This window comes from Schistocerca gregaria, chromosome 8 (genome assembly GCF_023897955.1).
Source record: "Schistocerca gregaria isolate iqSchGreg1 chromosome 8, iqSchGreg1.2, whole genome shotgun sequence".
NCBI lineage: Eukaryota > Metazoa > Arthropoda > Insecta > Orthoptera > Acrididae > Schistocerca > Schistocerca gregaria.
This window is the reverse complement of record NC_064927.1, coordinates 358,178,070-358,200,372: the sequence shown is the minus strand read 5'-3', so window position 1 is coordinate 358,200,372 and position 22,303 is coordinate 358,178,070. Positions and strand designations below refer to the sequence as shown.

Here is a 22,303-nt window from a genome sequence, read left to right as displayed (position 1 = left end):
AACTTTTAAAGATTTTGTTCCATTGTGTCTAACTGTTGCTGTGTTTGTCTCTGATTTTGTCTCATTTGTTGCATTAATTGCAATAATAATATATTAGTGTCTGGAATCTGTTCCTCTATGCTTTTCGGCAGTGCATTTGCACCGGCAAAATTCACATTTTGACAAGCAGAAAATGTGTCTTGACTTATTTGAGAAAACGGTGAGGACGCAAAACCTGAATGTACAGTATTTGCAAGATTGTGTCCTGTCATTTCGGATTCCTGACGCGAGCTATTGCCGACCGATCGATCGATAATGCTTCCCTGTTCACTAATTGTATCACTGCCTACACAATTGTTTGCAGCCCGCTCCATTTCCCTACTCACAATTACTTTGAACATTAGTTGATTCATTACATGGTGGCGCTAACACACTGCTTTCGTCTTCACTGTCATTTCTCAGTTTACCTTGGAGCCTAGTATTACGTTTTTCACACGCCATTATTGTCACAATATTTCACACGACAACACAGAAAAACTCAATTTGAAGAGCAAAAATAAGAGAACACATTAACATACACTGAAAATAATATCTAGTTAATTGCAAACGGAGCTGCGAAATACTTGGTGCAAATTTACATGCGTGCCCCACCTGTTTTACTGTACAACAATGAAAGACTACAACTACAAAGGAGATTCTCTCTACAATTACGCGCTAGCAATAAACAAAATCTACACTAATGACACAAACTACAAGTAAAAATCAGAAGACTCCAGTGAGGTATCCTCGGCTATGGGTCGACATATGAAACGTCCCCTTAGAACAATTATACATGACTGTGCTCAAACTGACACAATATTTTTTTAGCGCAATGCAATCTTTTAATAATCCCTACAAAAGAATGGCCCTGACTAACATTAACCTATACCTTTCACAAATCACTTACCTCACAAAAATCTTCGTTACTCAAGCTACTGCAATACAGCGAGCGCCACTACTGCCAGCTAAATAAAAGATTCATATTACGGAAGGCACTAACTACTAATAGGCATAATTAGCAAATGAAATATTTTAATAGAGAACAAACAATGTATTTACCTTAATAGTCATTTTATATATAGCAGTTCATGACATCCATTCTTACAAATGTACTGTTTCTGATGGACACACCTCCAGATTATCCATTCTCAAAAATCCGAGATCTCACTTCCCCACATCCACCACTGCTGGCGGCTCGCCTCCAAGTGCGCAACGCTACGCGCTGTTAACATCCAGCTGCCCAACACTACAATGGCGAGTGTTACAACAATGCCAACAAGCCACTGACTGCACACAGCACAGCCAGTGATTTTTCATACAGAGCGCTATGTGGCTTTACCAATAAAAAAAACCTAAACAGCCTACTTACAATGTTTAAAACAAGCTTTCGATAGAGCTCTTACCAGCCATTCTCAAGTTATGAATGAGTGTCGAGTTTGTAATCCCCCCAGTTATTTGTTATGATTATGTTAATCATTCCGTCGCAGCGTCTCCTTATCGATACATATTATAAATTAAAGTCATTTGCCGCGTTTTTCTGTATCTACGAGAAGGCTCGACAGCAAGGATTTTGACATGATTTTCACTAATTGATACACTGACTCATGAGGGACGTATGTGTACATAATTTATAATTATAGTAATGATAAGCCTACAGTGTAAAGAATCTTAACTAATATGTGGTCTGACAAATGGCTAGAGGACTTACAAAAAGAAACAAAGTATTTTTGTACTTTCAGCAGTGCAGGACAGTCAGCAATCGTGATAATCTAATATATAAGAAACTATCAGCCTCGATTGCGGTAATGAAACCAACCTTTACCTAGGTTTCAGCCCAGATAATTGAGCCTTCTCCAGATGATATACCTGACTCTATAAATTGTCTAAGTGGGCATGGTCTAGAAATAAAACTAAAACAGCCTGAAAAGGTGTAGTCATATTTTAAAAATGCGGTACATATGTACCGCATCCTTGAAATGTGACTACGCCTATTCAAGCTGTATTAGTTTTATTTCGAGACCATGCCCCTTAGACAAATTACAGATGCAGGTATATCTTCTGAAGAAGGCTCAATTATTTGGGCTGAAACCTAGGTAAAGGTTGGTTTCATTACCTCACTCGAGGCTGATAGTTTCTTATATATTAGAAAAAAAGTAGTTCATATTTACATACGGTGGATTTTCTTTATTTTCTTCGTTACAGACACATATTTTGTTTGTACATGTTTGCTTCGTTTCTTTCTTATTCTTTTCATATTTCCACCTCGGTTCTAGAGTTACTTTTTCCTTTCAAATAATGTTTTCTGAACGCTAAATGAACTACTCTAAATGTCTACAATTAGCTCTAACACAAACATCTTAAAGCTGCATCAAGGATTGTCTCACTTGCTCTTACATTCCAGGTGTTTGCAGTATCCGCTGAAATCCCTCTCGAGCACGCTGGCGAAGAACATCAACATTCGCAATAAGTCTTAAATACACTATGCCCTTTATATGGCCCAAAAAATAACAATGCAATGAATCAGTCTCCTGATCTCAACCTACTTGGACTTTTATTCTTGGGGCATTTAAGGGACACAGAGTAGGCCCTATTCAGGACCCCTTGCGAATGATGAATTTTCCTCATACGTATTCAACAAGGATTTCAGGAGAAGTAGCAAACACTTCGAATACGGGATTGAGTAAGACAATCCTTTATGAGACATTTAGACGCTTATGTTACAGCTAACGGTAGACATTTTGAGCTTTTCGTTTAGGCATCAGAAGACAACGTCATCACCATCATCATATTCACCGCACGCATTACACCTTTATTGTTTTGCCAGTTACGGTACCAATCGTTTTGTCGGTCTTCCTTGACTTCTTGTCGCAATTGGCTTAAATCTTGTTATCTGGAGACGTAATCTTTCTCCACTCATTCTTTCGAAATGTTCATTCCAAATTCTCCTATTTTCTTGTATTTCTTTGAAGATGTTAAACATATTCAGTTCGTCTATTATTTCCAAATTTTGAAATCTGTCGGCTCTTCTGCATCCCTTTACTGTTCCTATAAACCTCACTTCCATAAACGAGCGTTGGAACTGCCATTGTCCCATAAAACTGCAATCTCGTTTTATTTTTTAGACATCTGCTTATAATTCCAGAACACATCTGAAAAGAAAAAAACTACCTGCAGAATCAAACTGCAAATTTGAAAACAAAAAGAACGAAACAAAGCAAGGATGTAACAACAAAACAGAGTCTGTAACTAAGAAAAATGACTTTCCGACGATTGTTGCAGAGTGTTTGCTAACGTTTCACACCGTACACACACACACACACACACACACACACACACACACATATATATATATATATATATATATATATATATATATATATATATATATATATATATATATATATAATCTGTTCCTCATTTAATTGGCCGTTTGGAGTGACGCCTCTTGGCAATGATGGGAGCTACGAGCTGATCACGTGCAGGGGAGGAGGCATCTGGTAGTAAAAGCACTCAACGGACTCCGCAAATACATACTGCAGCGAACCTCGTCTGAACAGTCCTTAAAGGCCGAACGGTAGCGAGCGACCGCCGTGCCATCCTCAGCACATCCTCAGGCATTACTGGATGTGGATATGGATGACCATATGGCCAGCAAACCGGACTCACGGCCGTTGTCAGCTTTGGTGATCGTAGCCGCTATTTTGCAATAAAGTAGCTCCTCAATTAGCCTCAAAAGGGCTGAGTGCCGCGTGCTTACCAACAACGTTCCAGAGACCTGGACGATCACCCACGCAAGTGCTATATAAGTCTGTGAACGCTTAACTCCGTTGACCTGACGTGGACCGGAGTGACCACTGTGGCAAGCTCGTTGGCATACAGTAACCAAGCTAGACTTGAACCTTTCCTTGTCTATAAAATGTAAGGCCTGTGGTGTAAGATGGTGAACGGCTATGGGTCTGACAGCAGGTGGAGCGCCTCCTTTGCACCCGCTGTGGCACTGTGCGGGGGTGGGGTGGCGGTTTCCTCGTACCGGCCGCCTTTTGCTACCAGGAAAGAGTTTAACAGAGGGCCGAGTGGACCATGGACAGCCCGGGAGGGTCTGAAACAAGGAGAAACCCCTGCCCTTGCCTGATACTGAACACAGAATCTCCAGGGCCACGCCGAGTTTAACTTTCTCAATGATTAATCAAACTATTCGATATTGCGGTCAAGGATACTGCAAGGATCACCTCAGGATGCTTGAAGCCAATACCAGTGCAGAAATTGTGTCCGATTGTTGGGATAGCCCCACCCAACATTCGGATGGCCACTGCTGCAGACAATGAGAGAACAAAGCAGGAGAACGACCGCCGACATCCTCTGTATGGTCATCAGGCAGCAAGATCCCGCCTTAAATCCCGCAAGAGTTTCCTTGCTACGACTGCGCCACTGGAGGGAGCAGCAGAGGCAATTCGTCTTGCAACATGGAAGAGCTCACTGCCCATTGACGTCTCACCAAAAGAAGAATTAGCTCCTGGCGCAAACCTGTAGTACCCTGTATGGAGGTCCCCCAACCGCCTGAGAGTAGGCATCCCCCGATGCAAGACCAACCTGAAGAAATGGGGAATCCTTCCTGAGAGCGCAGACACCTCTTGCGCCTGCGGGACTTAAGAAGATCCAAGCCACATACTTGTATGCCCCTTCCTGGACAACCCGTGCACAATGGAATATGATTGTGAAGGAAATGACAGAGCTATCGCAGCAGCTATTTTTTAGAAATGCTGAGCGGACACGGAAATGAATGACTGATCAAACCTATTACCAATCGGTGTATCCTTTGTCTTAATCACAGAAAAAAGTATTCGTTCCTCCTTGATACCGATAAGTACACGAATATTTTATTTCGAGCTGATTACGGTGAATGAAGTAAGACTTCGTTGTATTTTGTGTCTCTTACTGTAAAGTCTCCGATCCAAAAACTTTTCAACACACTCACGGGGAATATCAGTTTTAGTCCTGATGAAACTGAAGTATTTGTGCAGGTCTTTATGTAATTTCGTATGATCGCCCAACTGTGATTCTTTCGTTTATACAAGAGTACCGACAGTGAATAATCATTTTCGTTTTACATTTGTCCTCGACGAATATATTGAAACGTCCCCTTACAAAAATTATACACGACTGTGCTTAAACTGACTCACAATATTTTTTAGCACAACGCAATCTGACTTTCAATACTCCCTACAAGAGAATGGCCCTGACTAACATTAACCTATATGTTTCACAAATCACTTACCTCACAAAAATCTTCGTTACTCAAACTACTGCAATACAGCGAGCGCCACTAATGCCAGCTAACTAAAAGATTCAAACTACGGAAGTCACTAACTACTGATAGGCACAGTTAGCTAATGAAAGATTTTAATAGAGAACAAACAATGTATTTACCTTTATAGTCATAATATATATATATATATCAGTTCATGACACCAATTCTTAGAAATTTCAAAACTCCGCCATCTCTCTCCCCACATCCACCACTGCTGGCGGCTCACCTCCAACTGCGCAACGCTACGCGATGTTGACATCCAGCTGCCCAACACTACAATGGCGAGTATTACAACAATGCCAACCAGCCACAGACTGCACACAGCACAGCCAGTGATTTTCATACAGAGCGCTATGTGGCGTTACCAATAAGAAAACCTAAACAGCCTACTTACAATATGTGTAAAGAACAGTAACCTTGAAGTAACACTGCAGTAAAGATTAACGACCAACATCACTCTCCCTCATAACCGAAGCCTTTGACGAATCTGACTTCAGCTACTCCGATTCGAAAGTCTAAACTGATGCAACATGCATCTGTCAGCAACAGTGGCGCAAATTAAATTGGTATCCGATGCACGATAAAAGATTCTCTGTAAAAATCTAGAGCGGAGTATTTTAATGGCCTCCTACTTTTTTCTGGCATTTCATCGATGGTTAAATGTCGTTTCAAGAGAGCCGCAAAAAAAATTGTAGAACACGAAGTAGTCAGTTGGCATTGTAATGTTGTTTCTTCAATTTCCCGAAGATAGCAAAGTACTCTTCGGAGTTGATCGTTGCACCGTGAGGGAGCACATCATACAGAATAACCCCTTCAGAGTTCCATAAGACCGTCGCTATGACTTTACCGACTGAGTGTGCGGCATTTAACTTTGTCTTCTGAGGGGATGTGGTGTGGCGCCAGGACATTAATGCCATTTTGTTTCCGGTTAGATGTGATGAACCCATTTTTATCGTCTGTGAGGATGTTCGACAAAAAGTTGTCACCATCAGCCTCGTAATGGGCAAGCAACTTCTGACAGATGCTCTTTATGGTCTTCTGATAGGCGACTAGTGGACGAGTGTGTCAGCACTACCAACAGAGCCGTCCAGTGGTGTAGCGAGGTGTTTGATTGTGATCCGCTGATCAACTCGAGTGAGAGTGTCCGCACGTTCCAATACTTCAGGAGTCACAGACGTGTGCGGCCGACCGGCACGTGGAAGACCCGACACGTTTGCGCGACCCTGTAGCAATGATGACAGACCCCTCGCCCAACGACCCACCATACTGTTGTTCAGTGCCAAGTCTCCGTACACATTCTGCAAGAGCTTATGAATATCTGCTTTCCGCCGAAAGAACTCAGTGCCAACCCACAATCTGGAGCGAACTTCCGTTACAGGTGCCATTTTTAAGACTACTTATAGCGCTGCCAGCCATCGGAAGTTTATGAAACTATAGGGGCTGAAACGGGATTTTTCACAATGACCCGTAACAAATTCCTCATTTTTTGAATCGAAATCGGCCGAGGAAAAGAAATGTTGCATTACTTACTGAACGTCCCTCGTACAAGGACTAACCTTCCTCATAAACGAGTTTATTTAGTAATGAAAACGGTATTAAAATGTATGAAGATAGTAACTGTTCTCGAAAGAACAAATACGGCTGATTGCAGCTTCTCTAGAATGAATGACAATTAATTGAAACCCTCAGCTGCCCACAGGTGTTGTTGATATACCTCGATGGGGACAGCTGAAAATGTGTGCCCCTACTGGGACTCGCACCCGGGATCTCTTGCTTACATAGCACACGCTCTAGCCATCCGAGCCACCGAGGACACAGATGAATAGCGCGACTACAGGGAATTATCCCTTGCACGTTTCCCGTGAGACCCACATTCCCAACTGTCCACAATCTACATACGTAATGTTAACATAGTTAAATGGCTTCCTGACCATAGACCTTCGTCTGTGCGAATTCGCACAGGTTGCCCGAACTCTTACGGGAATCGTCACCTTAGTGTACGCGAGCAATGAGTGGATGGGCAAATATCTACTTAGAACATTACGTACGTAGATTGTGGACAGCTGGGAATGTGAGTTTCATGGGAGGCGTGCAAGGGATAAGTTCCTGCAGTCGCGCTGTTCATGTGAGTCTTCGCTGGCTCAGATGGATAGAGCCCGCATCTCGTGGTCGTGCGGTAGCGTTCTCGCTTCCCACGCCCGGGTTCCCGGGTTCGATTCCCGGCGGGGTCAGGGATTTTCTCTGCCTCGTTATGGCTGGGTGTTGTGTGATGTCCTTAGGTTAGTTAGGTTTAAGTAGTTCTAAGCTCTAGGGGACTGATGACCATAGATGTTAAGTCCCATAGTGCTTAGAGCCATTTGAGGGTAGATGGATAGAGCGTCTATCATGTAAGCAGGAGACCCCGGGTTCGAAGCCCGGTCGGGGCATACATTTTCAGATGTCCCCATCGAGGTATATCAACAACACCTGTCGGCAGCTGAGGGTTTCAATTAATTTTCAGATATTAAAATTCCAGCAGCAGTACCTGAGATTAGCCTTCATATATAGAAAGAAAAATGCTGCGAGGGACTTTAATTTAGCAATATGCACAGACAACGCGCCCGAACTGGCTTAAATTGTGCACTGAATGTGTCGCTTGCACTATTGCATTGCCTTTTTAGCAGTCGCTTAAACCTTTTAACTTCACGTTCCGCTCAGTGCTCCAGCGAGCAGCAGGCTTCCATTACTCTATATTGAGGTAATCCTGATATTCTCTCTTTTCGCTGCAGATGCATTACCTCTAACTTCTCTCTAACCGAGCCTTTCGCCGTGAAATCAGCTCCCCTCTTGTGGTAGCTTACTTTCAATTCTCTTTTCTCTCTTCTTTCCGTCTCATCGCATACGGCAAACTGTGAAAACATTTTATCGTCGGCCTTCCATCAAGGTGCCGAACCAAAGAACTCTATTCGCAAGGCTACTTTAGAAACTGTTTTTGCAGTCCGCTGATCGAAGCGACAGAGAAGGCGTCTTACTTCGCGGGAGGGACGAGCCTCAAAATTGTTCTGGAAGACAAAGAGATGGAAAGGAACCGTGGGAGCTGAAAATTCCGAACCAATTGGAGTGGAGGAGGCGGGGGCGAGGAGGAGAGAGTGTTCCTCACTCGCAGTAGGCCGGGTGGGCGTGGCCACGGCTACTCCTCGGCACCCCCTGGGCAGACATTGGCCACCGCGGGGGGTGCCGCTTGTCTAAACAACAGTCGTGTGAGTTCCCGCCTCCACATAGCAAACACGACCGTACCTGCAGCGTCTCGTCAAATAGACGTACCACTTCGATGCGTCCCGCACGATTTAACAGTATACTTTTGTCCACGGTCATTGACGCTGATATGCAGCGGCGAAGCAGCGTATTTGAGGATCAGTGGACAAAGTTCAAAACCATCGTACAATATGCGTTAGACGAGTATGTGCTAAGCAAGATCGCAAGAGATGGAAAAGAGCCACCGTGGTACAACAACCGAGTTAGAAAACTGCTGCGGAAGCAAAGGGAACTTCACAGCAAACATAAACATAGCCAAAGCCTTGCAGACAAACAAAAATTACGCGAAGCGAAATGTAGTGTGAGGAGGGCTATGCGAGAGGCGTTCGATGAATTCGAAAGTAAAGTTCTGTGTACTGACTTGGCAGAAAATCCTAAGAAATTTTGGTCTTATGTCAAAGCGGTAGGTGGATCAAAACAAAATGTCCAGAGACTCTGTGACCAAAATGGTACTGAAACAGAGGATGACACAATAAAGGCCGAAATACTAAATGTCTTTTTCCAAAGCTGTTTCACAGAGGAAGTCTGCACTGTAGTTCCTTCTCTAGATTGTCGCACAGATGACAAAATGGTAGATATCGAAATAGACGACAGAGGGATAGAGAAACAATTAAAGTCGCTCAAAAGAGGAAAGGCCGCTGGACCTGATGGGATACCAGTTCGATTTTACACAGAGTACGCGAAGGAACTTGCACCCCTTCTTGCAGCGGTGTACCGTAGGTCTCTAGAAGAGCGTAGCTTTCGAAAGGATTGGTAAAGGGCATAGGTCATCACCGTTTTCAGGAAGGGACGTCTAACAGATGTGCAGAACTATAGACCTATATCACTAACGTCGATCGGTTGTAGAATTTTGGAACACGTATTATGTTCGAGTATAATGACTTTTCTGGAGACTAGAAATCTACTCTGTAGGAACCAGCATGGCTTTCGAAAAAAACGGTCGTGTGAAACCCAGCTCGCGCTATTCGTCCACGAGACTCAGAGGGCCATAGACACGGGTTCACAGGTAGATGACGTGTTTCTTGACTTCGATACAGTTCCCCACAGTCGTTTAATGAACCAAGTAAGAGCATATGGACTATTAGACCAGTTGTGTGATTGGATTGAAGACTTCCTAGATAACAGAACGCAGCATGTCATACTCAATGGAGAGAAGTCTTCCGAAGTGAGAGTGATTTCAGGTGTGCCGCAGGGGAGTGTCTTAGGACCGTTGCTATTCACGATATGCATACATGACCTTTGGATGACATCGGAAGTTCACGAAGGCTTTTCGCAGATGATGCTGTGGTGTATCGAGAGGTTGTAGCAATGGAAAATTGTACTGAAATGCAGGAGGATCTGCAGCGAATTGACGCTTGGTGCAGGGAATGGCAACTGAATCTCAATGTAGACAAGTGTAATGTGCTGCGAATGCATAGAAAGATAGATCCCTTATCATTTAACTACAAAATAGCAGATCAGCAACTGGAAGCAGTTAATCCATAAATTATCTGGGAGTACGCATTAGGGGTGATTTAAAATGGAATGATCATATAAAGATGATCGTCGGTAAAGCAGATGCCAGACTGACGTTCATTGGAAGAATCCTAAGGAAATGCAATTAGAAAACAAAGGAAGTAGGTTACAGTAGGTTGTTCGCCCACTGCTTGAATACTGCTCAGCAGTGAGGGATCCGTAGCAGATAGGGTTGATAGAAGAGATAGAGAAGATCCAACGGAGAGCAGCGCGCTGCGTTACAAGATCATTTAGTAATCGCGAAAGCGTTACGGAGTTGATAGATAAACTCCAGTGGAAGACTCTGCAGGAGAGACGCTCAGTAGCTGGGTACGGGCTTTTGTTAAAGTTTCGAGAATATACCTTCACCGAAGAGTCAAGCAGTATATTGCTCCCTCCTACGTATATCTCACGAAGAGACCATGAGGATAAAATCACAGAGATTAGAGCCCACATCGAAGCATACCGACAATCCTTCTTTCCATGAACAATATGAGACTGGAAGAGAAGGGAGAACCGATAGAGGTACTCAGGGTACCCTTCGCCACAAACCGTCAGTGGCTTGCGGAGTATGAATGTAGATGTAGATGTAGATTTCAAACACTGCTCTAGACAAAAGTGAAACGCTATGAGAGAGAAGCTAGAGCCCTCTGACCAGAGCAGAAATGTCGCGGTGACGTATTGTTGCACAGAACATACGCGCTTTCAGTTCCTGCAGAGGAACGATTACCAACCTCGCGTTTTGTTCCAGTGATACAATTATGGTGAGAAGAGTTAATCTTAAGACATATTCACAGAATGTCTGCTAACAAGACTGCTACGCGATATTTCAAAGAATAGTTTCATTTTGCTTCAGGACATGAAAGGGAAGGAGTGGTTGAGAAGTAATTGAGACAGAGTTGTAGCTCATCACCGATGCCAAGCAATAAAGGAAACCAGTAACATTTGGAGAGAGCATTTAAAATCAGAACGATCACAATGTAATTCTGTCAGAGACTGCCAAGGTCTTGGAAAAGCAGTTAATCGGAGTAGGTACTGTCATGAAAGAGGTTATATTATGAACATCAACAACTTAAAACAAGAGAAATGGAATGCAGTTGAACTGACTCAGGTGATGCTGAAGTATCTAGATTAGCAACTGAATCACTAAAAGTGGTAGATGAGTTTTCCTATTTGGGCAGCAAAATAACGGACGGTGGGCGGAATTAAAGAGAATGTAAAATGCACACTGGCTGTAGTAAGGTAAGCGTTTCTGGAAAAGCGGAATTCGTTAACATCTAATATAAATTTAAGTGCCTGGAAGCCTTTTCTGGAAATATTTATCAGGGAAAGCGTTGCATGTAAGTGAAACGTGAACGATAAACAGTTCAATCAAGAAGACAACATAAACTTTTGAAACCTGGCACTAGAGATCGAATGCTGAATATCAGGAATTCCTAATGTCTTTATTCCTAAAAGGGATAAATATCAACTTCTCTCCCTCAGCAAAACGTCTAGGAGTAATAGTAGACGAAACTCTAAACTGAACTGAGCTCGTAATGTGCAAGAAAGCATCAGCCCTACAAAAATATTAAAAAATTTCTTCCCCCTTGACCTGAAAAGGACATTTGTACAAACACCTATACTTTCAATTATTGATTACAGCGATATTACCCGGCAAGGTCTTCCTCAGGGAAGCTCCCACCCCTTGTAATTAGTTCTGAGTGCCGTTGTTCCCTGTATCTGTGACACTTCGATCATATCTCACCATCATATGCACAGCTATCCTGGCTGCGTGCTGACTAGCGCAGAGGTTTCCATTCACTCTGTCTCCTCTACTGTCTTTTCAACGTACACTGCCCCTTATATCTATACCCGATCTTAACGATCTTATATGAAAAACATGCAAAAACACCCGTTCCCGTCAGAGCAATATCCTTTGTGTCCCACTCAATCGCTCAGACACTTTCTCGAAGTCCTTTTCAGTAGTAGGAACCCGATTCTGGAACAACCTCTTCATTTCATTGGAGAACTGAATAGCGTCTCCAGTTTCAAAAGACAGAGTTATCTCTACTATAGCAACAGTAATGAGTACTATTATCCCCGTACACACTCGTTCCACCCTCACACCCTTCTTTCCGACCAGATCTTCCTCTTTCCTCAGCGTCCTTGACCTGTGCAGTCTCCTTAAATTTCCCTTCCTCGAACCCGCTATATCAGAAGACATCTACTTTGTACACATATAAAATCTTTTTACGTGTACCACTGTTATTATTACTATTATTATTATTATTTTGGAAGTAGTAGTAATAGTAGTAGTAGTAAAAAAACTACTCCAGCATTAAATTTACTAGCTCTTAGTATTGTCTATTCGCATTGTCTCTAAGACACTCAAATAACTTTATTGCTGTTAGTCATTCAAATTATTGTAATTTCTTAGGTACCTATGCTGTAGAAAAGGTACTGTATGTGTGAAACCCTGGTACTATGTAAGAGAGGTCCTGAAGGCCCTAATCTGATCAAGTTAAATATACACTCCTGGAAATTGAAATAAGAACACCGTGAATTCATTGTCCCAGGAAGGGGAGACTGTATTGACACATTCCTGGGGTCAGATACATCACATAAGCACACTGACAGAACCACAGGAACATAGACACAGGCAACAGAGCATGCACAATGTCGGCACTAGTACAGTGTATATCCACCTTTCGCAGCAATGCAGGCTGCTATTCTCCCATGGAGACGATCGTAGAGATGCTGGATGTAGTCCTGTGGAACGGCTTGCCATGCCATTTCCAACTGGCGCCTCAGTTGAACCAGCGTTCGTGCTGGACGTGCAGACCGCGTGAGACGACGCTTCATCCAGTCCCAAACATGCTCAGTGGGGGACAGATCCGGAGATCTTGCTGGTCAGGGTAGTTGACTTACACCTTATAGAGCACGTTGGGTGGCACGGGATACCTGCGGACCTACATTGTCCTGTTGGAACAGGAAGTTCCCTTACCGGTCTAGGAATGGTAGAACGATGGGTTCGATGACGATTTGGATGTACCGTGCACTATTCAGTGTCCCCTCGACGATCACCAGAGGTGTACGGCCAGTGTAGGAGATCGCTCCCCACACCATGATGCCGGGTGTTGGCCCTGTGTGCCTCGGTCGTATGCAGTCCTGATTGTGGCGCTCACCTGCACGGCGCCAAACACGCATACGACCATCATTGGCACCAAGGCAGAAGCGACTCTCATCGCTGAAGACGACACGTCTCCATTCGTCCCTCCATTCACGCCTGTCGCGACATCACTGGAGGCGGGCTGCACGATGTTGGGGCGTGAGTGGAAGACGGCCTAACGGTGTGCGGGACCGTAGCCCAGCTTCATGCAGACGGTTGCGAATGGTCCTCGCCGATACCCGAGGAGCAACAGTGTCCCTAATTTGCTGGGAAGTGGCGGTGCGGTCCCCTACGGCACTGCGTAGGATCCTACGGCCTTGGCGTGCATCCGTGCGTCGCTGCGGTCCGGTCCCAGGTCGACGGGCACGTGCACCTTCCGCCGACCACTGGCGACAACATCGATGTACTGTGGAGACCTCACGCCCCACGTGTTGAGCAATTCGGCGGTATGTCCACCCGGCCTCTCGCATGCCCACTATACGCCCTTGCTCCAAAGTCCGTCAACTGCACATACGGTTCACGTCCACGCTGTCGCGGCATGCTACCAGTGTTAAAGATTGCGATGGAGCTCCGTATGCCACGGCAAACTGGCTGACACTGACGGCGGCGGTGCACAAATGCTGCGCAGCTAGCGCCATTCGACGCCCAACACCGCGTTTCCTGGTGTGTCCGGTGTGCCGTGCGTGTGATCATTGCTTGTACAGCCCTCTCGCAGTGTCCGGAGCAAGTATGGTGGGTCTGACACACCGGTGTCAATGTGTTCTTTTTTCCATTTCCAGGAGTGTATAAATAAATGGGTAGATCTAGTGGCTAATGAAAAGTACTGAATCTGTGGGGTCTTTCCCACTCGTCGCTAATAGGTTGCCTAAGGGATGCAGCGATCTCGGAATGCTATACAACAATTCAAACAAATAATATTAGTAGTTTTATTTCTAGAAAGCAAATTGACAATACTTAACTCTGATTACAGCAAATGTCGCTAGCGACAGTCGACATGAAAGCAATAAAGTTCTTGCTATACACGGAGTCCAAGTAAGCACTTGATACGGATCACGACAATATGATACCGTAGCACTAATGTCCGCTGCAGACAGTGCCGATCTGAGGGGCCGAGGCTATCTGAAGGGGCGCTTATATTCACTTCTTCCAGGTGTGGCTCTTGGTGGCTAAAAGAATAGGTAAGTTGATATTACATGTCATAAAGGCAAGAAGGACTTATCAATTTGGTAATAGAAGGAAGTGGGGCGAGAGGGTGAGCGGGAAGAGGGTGGTAAAAATTGTAGAGGGGTGACCAAGGGAATACAGTAAGTGTGTCAAATGCATGTAGCTAGCTATTTGGAGATGAAGAGACTTGCACGGGATAGAGTAGCATAGAGATCAGTCTTCGGACTGAAGAGCACAACAACAAATGTTATTTTACAAAGAGTGGAACAGAGAACGTGTAAAACAAATGTAGATACATTAATCTTATTCACTACTATCTTCGACATTTACTAACAGCATCACTAAGTGCAGGACGCAAACGTTACACTTCAACAACAATGGAGTACCTGTATTTAATAGAAAAGTTGATGAATATAAAATTAGCACTATGGAACCGAATGTGACTAGTCACTGGACTTGAACTCGGAGAGACAATGGTTCAAATCTCCGTCTGTCCACTCAGATTCGGATTTATATTAAGATTTTCCTAAGCCACTAAAGGCAAATTAAGGGACTTTTCGTTCGAAATGGTCACAGCCAACTTCAGTCCCCATATTTTCCTAAATACAGCTCGTGCTCCGTCAAGAAGAACACAGTCGTCGACAGTACATTAAACTGTAATCGCACTTTGCACTTTGGCCTCTATTTGTTTGTTTCGTGAACACATTATAGCAGGAAAATACTGTTTTCCTAGTTTACGCAGTGCGATCAAAGCATTTCCATTCCGTTGACTCCAAAGAAAGAGACCGTCTCGCGAAATATCCTTCCCAATACAGGACTAGCTAGGGGGATTTTTACTGCACGGAAACGACTCCGCCTCTCAACAACCCGTGTATTTATCTAAAACAGTGTCAACTTAAAACTGTGTGAAAAGAAAGCATCGTGTGTAAAGATTTAATAAGCTGTTGAAGCAGAGCATTACGATTAATTTATTACGATGTATGATCTAGAAGAAAACATTAGGATTACTAAAAGGAATTTCGATTGCGCGATAAGCCACGCAAATCTGAAGGCTGTAAATTCAACTAAATACTTAGGGATTACAATTACAAATAACCTAAATTGGAAGGAACACATAGATAATATTGTGGGTATAGCAAACCAAAGGCTGCGATTAATTGGCAGAACACTTAGAAAGTGCAAAAGGGCTACTAAAGAGACTGCTTACACCACGCTTGTAGCGTAGCGCTACACAAGGACTGCCTAAAATAGCAATACAGCTCAAAAATTGACAATGCCGGACAGCTAGTGTTATCCAGCTGAGAAAAAAATTTCACAGTATCACTCTAAACTAGTGCCAGGCGGACTCATACTCAATCCTTCACCTAAAAGTCGGCGAGAAAAAGGCTAGGGTGGAAGGTAATGTCTTTATATATATATATTTTTTTGTGGGATTATACTTAGAAAGGACTGTTACGATATACTTCATCAGGGAACTGAAAGATATAAGTTGCGTGGTGAACAGAAATCATACTTTCAATCAAAGACAATGATTACACGGAATTCACCGTGATTTATGATTGTTCCCTGAACATTACAAAATATGAAACATGGTTCTTAGTTGGGTGTGTGATCACCCAAGGCTGCACCGCATACTCTGCAACGTGCTGCCATGACGGTCCCAAGTTTGGTAAGGAGCACTTGTGGCAGTGCGTTCCATTCTTCCTCCAGCGTGGATGACAACTGCCAGAAAGTTGTTGGTGCAACACATCACCTAAACGAATCCCATATTGCTCCAAGGGATTTAAGTCGGGGGAATGGGCAGCCAGTCAATTCGACAAATATCCTCCCGTTCCAAAAGTACCTGCACCTGAGCTGTTCGATGTTTTGCACACTGTCATCCACAAAAACGTAGTCAGGGCGGAATGTTGGTTGCTCTAAAAAGACGCACTTGGAGAAGGAGTACAGTGTTACAATAACATTGACCTGTCCGTGTGTCGTGTACATAGATTCGGAGATCAGGACACCAGTGCAACATTCTGCCACTCCACACTATACAACTGGACCACCAGAAACGATCGTACAGTATTGCAATGCCCGTTTTGTTCAGAAGTACGATGCTGTGTTTCTTGGTACATGCATGCATGTCCAAAGGAGCAGGCACTGCGGCGACTACAGCCTTAAATATGTAATAACAAATAGATATTTCGCGCCGGTATCCTGTAAATTGGTAAGCGTGCTACCAACAGCGTGCAAAATGGCCTGAAGGTGGCAGCATAGTGCAGATGCACACATACCATCGCAGTATCAGTATAAAGATGGCCACCCCACTTGCGACTTGCACCAGGGAAGAACAGCGTTCTGTTATTAGGTTTTTGCTTAGTGAAAGCGTGAAACCTATTGAAATTCATCGACGAATGAATGTTTAGTACGGTAATGCATGATTGTCACAGCAGCAAGTCTACGAATGGAGTAGGAAGTTCGCAAATGCTGTGACTTTAGTGGAAGATGCTGCTCGTCCAGGTCAGGCACAACGAGCTGTGACTTCACAGAACATTGCAGCAGTTGGAGCCATAGTGAAGGAAAACCGTCGAGTGACACTGAATGACACTGCAGCATGTTTACAGATCAGTCATGGGTCAGCACATCATATTATGCACGATGTGCTCCACTTTCACAAAGAGTCTGCAAGATGGGTGCTACGCCAGCTGACTCCTGAAATGAGAGAACGACGTGTTGATGCTTGTGAAGAACTTCTTCGGCGCTTTGAACGAGAAGGTGATGGCTTCCTTGCAAGAATCGTTACTGGGGACTAAACCTGGGTTCACTTCTACCAACCAGAAACGAGGAGAGAGAGTAAGGAATGGCGCTATTCCTCATCACCAAGTGATTTCCAAATGTTTGGACCACTCAAAGACACAATAGGAGGAAAGAAGTTCCGTTCTGATGAAGAGGTACGCCACGCGGTGCATGAGTGGTTGCGTAGACTACCAACATAATATTTTTCTAAAGGAATTTATACACTTTGTAAGCGTTGGAGGACTTGCATTGAGCGTGGGGGAGAATATTTTGAAATGTGATACAGCTTTGTACCACTTCTGCACAATATACAATATTTTTAAAAAATTATGGTTTTCATTTGACTCACCCTCGTGCTTTCGTTCGCCCCATACGTGAATATTACAGGAAATGAAGTGATTAACGCTGTTAATAAATACACTGTTCGGTGCACGGAACCAGACAAGGTAAGGCACTGACTCACGTTCGGAAGGAAGGCTGTTCAAAACCTCGTCCAGCCTTTCGAATTTAGGTTTCCCGTGGTTTCCCTAACTCGCTTAAATCGAATGTTGGGACGATTCCTTTAAATACAGCGCCGCCGATTTTCTCCTTCTTCCTTCCTTAATTCTAGCTCACGCTCCGTCTCTACTCTTTCTTCTTTTTCCTTGCAGTGCACGTGAATGTCAACTTATTTAATAGCGCTCCTCCTTGTAGAAACAGAAGATTTAACCATACGAATAACGAAAATATGAGTGAATATTTCCTCTTGGTCTCCTAAAAGCAACGCGATATACGATTTGCATCAGGAGATGAACGAAAATAGCAGGAATGCACTGGAAACATATGAAATGCACAAACAGGTAATGAAGTTACGTGTTCATGCAGAGAACCAAAGAAAGACGCAAGGTCAGAAAACTATGGGGGACCAGGATTGTGGGATGTAGGCAAAATCATCTTATTTGCCAAATTTGACAATGAAACAAGTAACGGAGGGAAAAGCAAATGGTATTTGAACCTGCTTCACCAGCATATCACCCGAGTATCGCAACAACGTAGCCATCTCTCAGTTGACACAGAAGAAAAAAGTTGTAGGGCCTGTTTCTACAGAATCTGGCAGGAGTGTTGTGTACTATGACTCAAACTTCTTTTGGCATTTCTAATGTTTTATGCATATTTTGATGTAATTTGAGTTGTTCCCTTAGTGCGCTTTTAAGTACGAAAGATGTAGAAAGGCAACAACGTAAACAAAATAATCGGAAAACTATTTCGCGCAGAGTTCCCAGTTGTAGCAGACATCTCAATAACCTTTTCCCCAGTTTAAACGTAAGTATTGTTTGCAGTTAGTAAGAGTGTGGGGCAGCAAACTGGAGTCTGAGCAAGATAGAGAAAGTAGGCAGTGAAAAGAGATGCAGAAAGGGAGAAATTCATCCTAATACTAAAAAAAGAAACTCTCTTACATTTGTACTCAGCCTTTGAATTTTATCGACGGCTGCCAATGTCAGAATACGTCTGTACAGATTTTATTTAGAAAATCAATACTAAAATGAATAGGTAGATAGTTTCAGAGGCATATGAAGCAAGTGACATGTTTTGGTTGACTGGTTTCAAATGTTTAGAAAGCACAACCTTAGCAACACAGACGCTGCTTCCAAAGAGCGGACCACTTGAATCTGCGTCAAGCTGCAAGGATATCGAGCTGCGTAGAGGGCAGCACCTGTCTGCCGAGCTAGTGACTGGCGGACGCTAAAAAGCAGCTGCAGTTTACTTGGAGACAAAATCTGGAGTAGGGTCTTACACCAGTCCACCTCTCAGGTACTAATTTCCTATCATTGCATTCGGTACATTACGATAGGGTGGAACTAAACGACACAGAATAATGTTTAGCATGATGCGCGGGGCAGTGAAATTATCATTTTCGAAGTGGGAGTCAAAGTTTGAGAAGGCTTCATATGTGCTGATGTGTCTGTGTCCCACAATTCCGCAATCAACCCAGTAGGAGAAGCGCCTTGTACGGCAAATGTGAAGGAGCCCCAATTTACTCTTTGATATTTCGACATACCCAGTGTATTATTTAGCAACTTTCTCCATTTTACAACCATAATAATGCAATAGTCGCTGATTATATGATACCGAAAGATTTTTTTCCTTGTGTCGAAATGTTTCTCTCAGTACCAACTTCACTCTCTGGTGCGAATCACAATTGAACTACTTCGCACGCAACTGAGAACAGTATGGTGATATCTCTGGTCGTGAAATATTCAGGAAACTCCATAAGATGATTATGAAAGTATCATTAAACACAAAATCTAAAACAGAGGGCTAGAATTTCTTTTCGCGGTTTTCTTAGTAAGTAAGTAAAATCCTCAGCTTCTATAAGTTTGAGTCATTTAATTCTGGGTTACATCGCCGTAATCCACTACTAAGTATTACAGTGCTTAAATGACAAGTGATAGTATTTTAATTGGGAAAGAATGTTAATTTTTTAACGAATCGTTGACAGGGTCGTCAGACATGACGCAATAGCGCAACTGAACAATGATAAGTGAAGATCAGTTCCGTGGCCTTGTTGAAAGAACCATGTCCCGGTATTCACCTAAAGCGAATTGTAACAGCCTCGTCAATCCTACAGCTAGATACTGGACTTAAAGTACAATCCGTTCGTATACACATCCAATGTCTTGACTGAAGATTGCAAACTTTCTGAACATATATGATGTGGAACTTCCTGGCAGATTAAAACTGTGTTCCGGACCGAGACTCGAACTCGGGTGCTTTGCCTTTCGCGGGCAAGTGCTCTACCAACTGAGCCACCCAAGAACGACTCACGCCCTGTCCTCACAGCCTTACTTCTGCTAGTACCTCGTCTCTACCTTCCAAACTTTACAGAAGCTCTTCTGCGATCCTTGTAGAACTAGCACTCCAGAAAGAGACGATAATGCGGTTACATGGCTTATCCATAGCATGAGGGATGTTTCCAGAATGAGATTTTCACTCTGCAGTGGAGTTTGTGCTGATATGAAACTTCCTGGCAGATTAAAACTGTGTGCCGGGCCGAGACTCGAACTCGTCCCGAGTTCGGGACGAGTTCGAGTCTCGGCCCGTAAGTTTCACATCAGCACACACTCCGCTGCAGAGTGAAAATCTCATTCTGGGCATACATGATCTCGTTTCCTACCTCCAAACAAGTCAGTAATGTCGAGCTAAATTTTCATTGTTAAATTTGGTTCCCAGGTATTAGCTTACGCAAGATATTAAACAGAGGTCGTCAGTAAGGCGACTTGAGTGTCGATGATGAAATGATGAGAACAATACAAGACCCAATACCCGAACAGAGAAAATCCCCGACCCAGCCTAGAAGCAGACCAGGGCCCTTCGCATGGCATAGTGAGCACCCTCTGCCACGCACCGTATGATGGATTGCGGAGGATAGATTTAGTTGTAGATGTAGATGGTCGGGAACCCAAATAGGGAAACTGAAGGCAAATTCCTGGAAACCATATGTGTCCCACACACATGGATAACAACTTTCATTACGATGATTAACGTCACCTCTGTTAGCAGTTAACCGAATAATGAAAATCATAACATTTGGAATGACATTGTAATCCTGCAGAGACTGCAAAGGACTTGGAAGATCAGTTGAAATATATGGATAGAGGTTATAAGATGGCTTTACAGATTATGATATGAATTTCAACAAAATTAAAACAAAGGTAATGGAATGTAGTACAAACAACTCAGGCTATGGCTGAGGAAGTTAGATAATACATGAAAATAAATGAGGAAATCCGAAGCAGAGACAGTATGAAGTGATAGCAAAGATGTTGTTTCTGCAATACAGACATTTGTTAATATTTGATATCGACGTAAGTGTTAGGAAGCATTTTCTGGATGCATTTGTCTGGGGTGTAATCTTTTAAATGGACGATAAACAGTTGAGAAAAGAAGAAATGAAGGTATGTATATCATATTCTGACTGGGAGTCCCCTTTCGCCTAGTTCGCTGCCTGGTGTGAGGCTTCCTAGATGCCACCAAGGCGACTTGTCTATGATGAAATAACGATGACGGCAATAGAAGATCCATTACTCGAATAGAGAAAAGCTTCCAAGGGGCGTAGAATCAAATACGGCCCCCTCGCATGGCATTCAACCACGCTGACGATTCACCTGCGGAGGCAAACAGACGGTAAGAGAGTACAAGTTTTTGAAATGTTGTGCTAAGAAAGACTGCTATAGATTACGTGGGTAAGTCAGATAAATGAAGAGATACTCAATCGAGTTAGGTAGAGAAGAAATTCGTTTCACAACTTGATTAAAAATCGAGATTAGTTGATAGGACGCATCCACGATTGTAGGAAGTGTGCGGTTCCAGAACTGTAGAGGGAGAACAAAGGTTTGACTGGATTATCGATGTTATAATAGATATAGTTTGCTGTAGTTATGCAGAGATGAAAAGACTTGCACAGGATAGACTAGCGTGGAGAGCTGTATCAAATTAACGTTCGGATCGAAGACCACCAAGTCTTGTTTGACGCAGAAACTTTCTCGCGACCTATTGCCCTAATATCAGTGCTGCCTGCAACAACTGCAGATTTCTGCTCAGTAGCGAAACCCTGGAGCTGTGCAGGGCAGGTGCTCAGTCGGAAGGCGCTCAGCCCTTTTCTTTTTCTCCCGGTCCGGCACGTGCTGAGCTCCGGACCGCCGCCCCCGCCGCCCGCGGAGCGCCTCAACCTGTTCTCCGGCGACGGCGGCCGCTCTGTTACATTTATTCATGCGACCGCGCCTAGCTAGTCGGCGGCGCCGGTCCGGGCCGGCCGCCATCTTGTCTTGGGAGGAGACCACGCCCCGGGGCGGAACCCGAGACCCCCGACCCCGCCCCCGCCGCGGGCACCGCCCCCGAAAAACTGCGCCGACGCCCCGCTCGCGAGTCGCCGCTGCGTCTTCAGGCCGCGACGCCGGACGGCGGTCGCCGGGCGCCACCTGCTGCTGTATCGACCTCTCGCCAGATCCGACGCCGCCGGCCCCGAAGGCGGACGGCGCTCATCCCGTCCTACAGACAGCTGGAGCTAACATAATTCAGAAACCACCGACGTGCTATCCTGACGAGACTTACGTGCC

At 44.1% G+C, this 22,303-nt stretch overlaps 1 protein-coding gene across 1 annotated transcript in view; it reads right to left on the bottom strand.

Annotated features, from left to right (window-relative positions):
- The window catches only part of LOC126285186 (uncharacterized), a 96,577-nt gene extending 74,571 nt beyond the window's left edge, over positions 1-22,006 (bottom strand). Inside the window, exon 1 of the mRNA XM_049984493.1 lies at positions 21,798-22,006. Within this exon, the coding sequence (XP_049840450.1) occupies positions 21,798-22,006 (209 nt within the window). The remainder of the gene's footprint in view (positions 1-21,797) is intronic.
- Between the last annotated feature and the right edge of the window lie 297 nt (positions 22,007-22,303).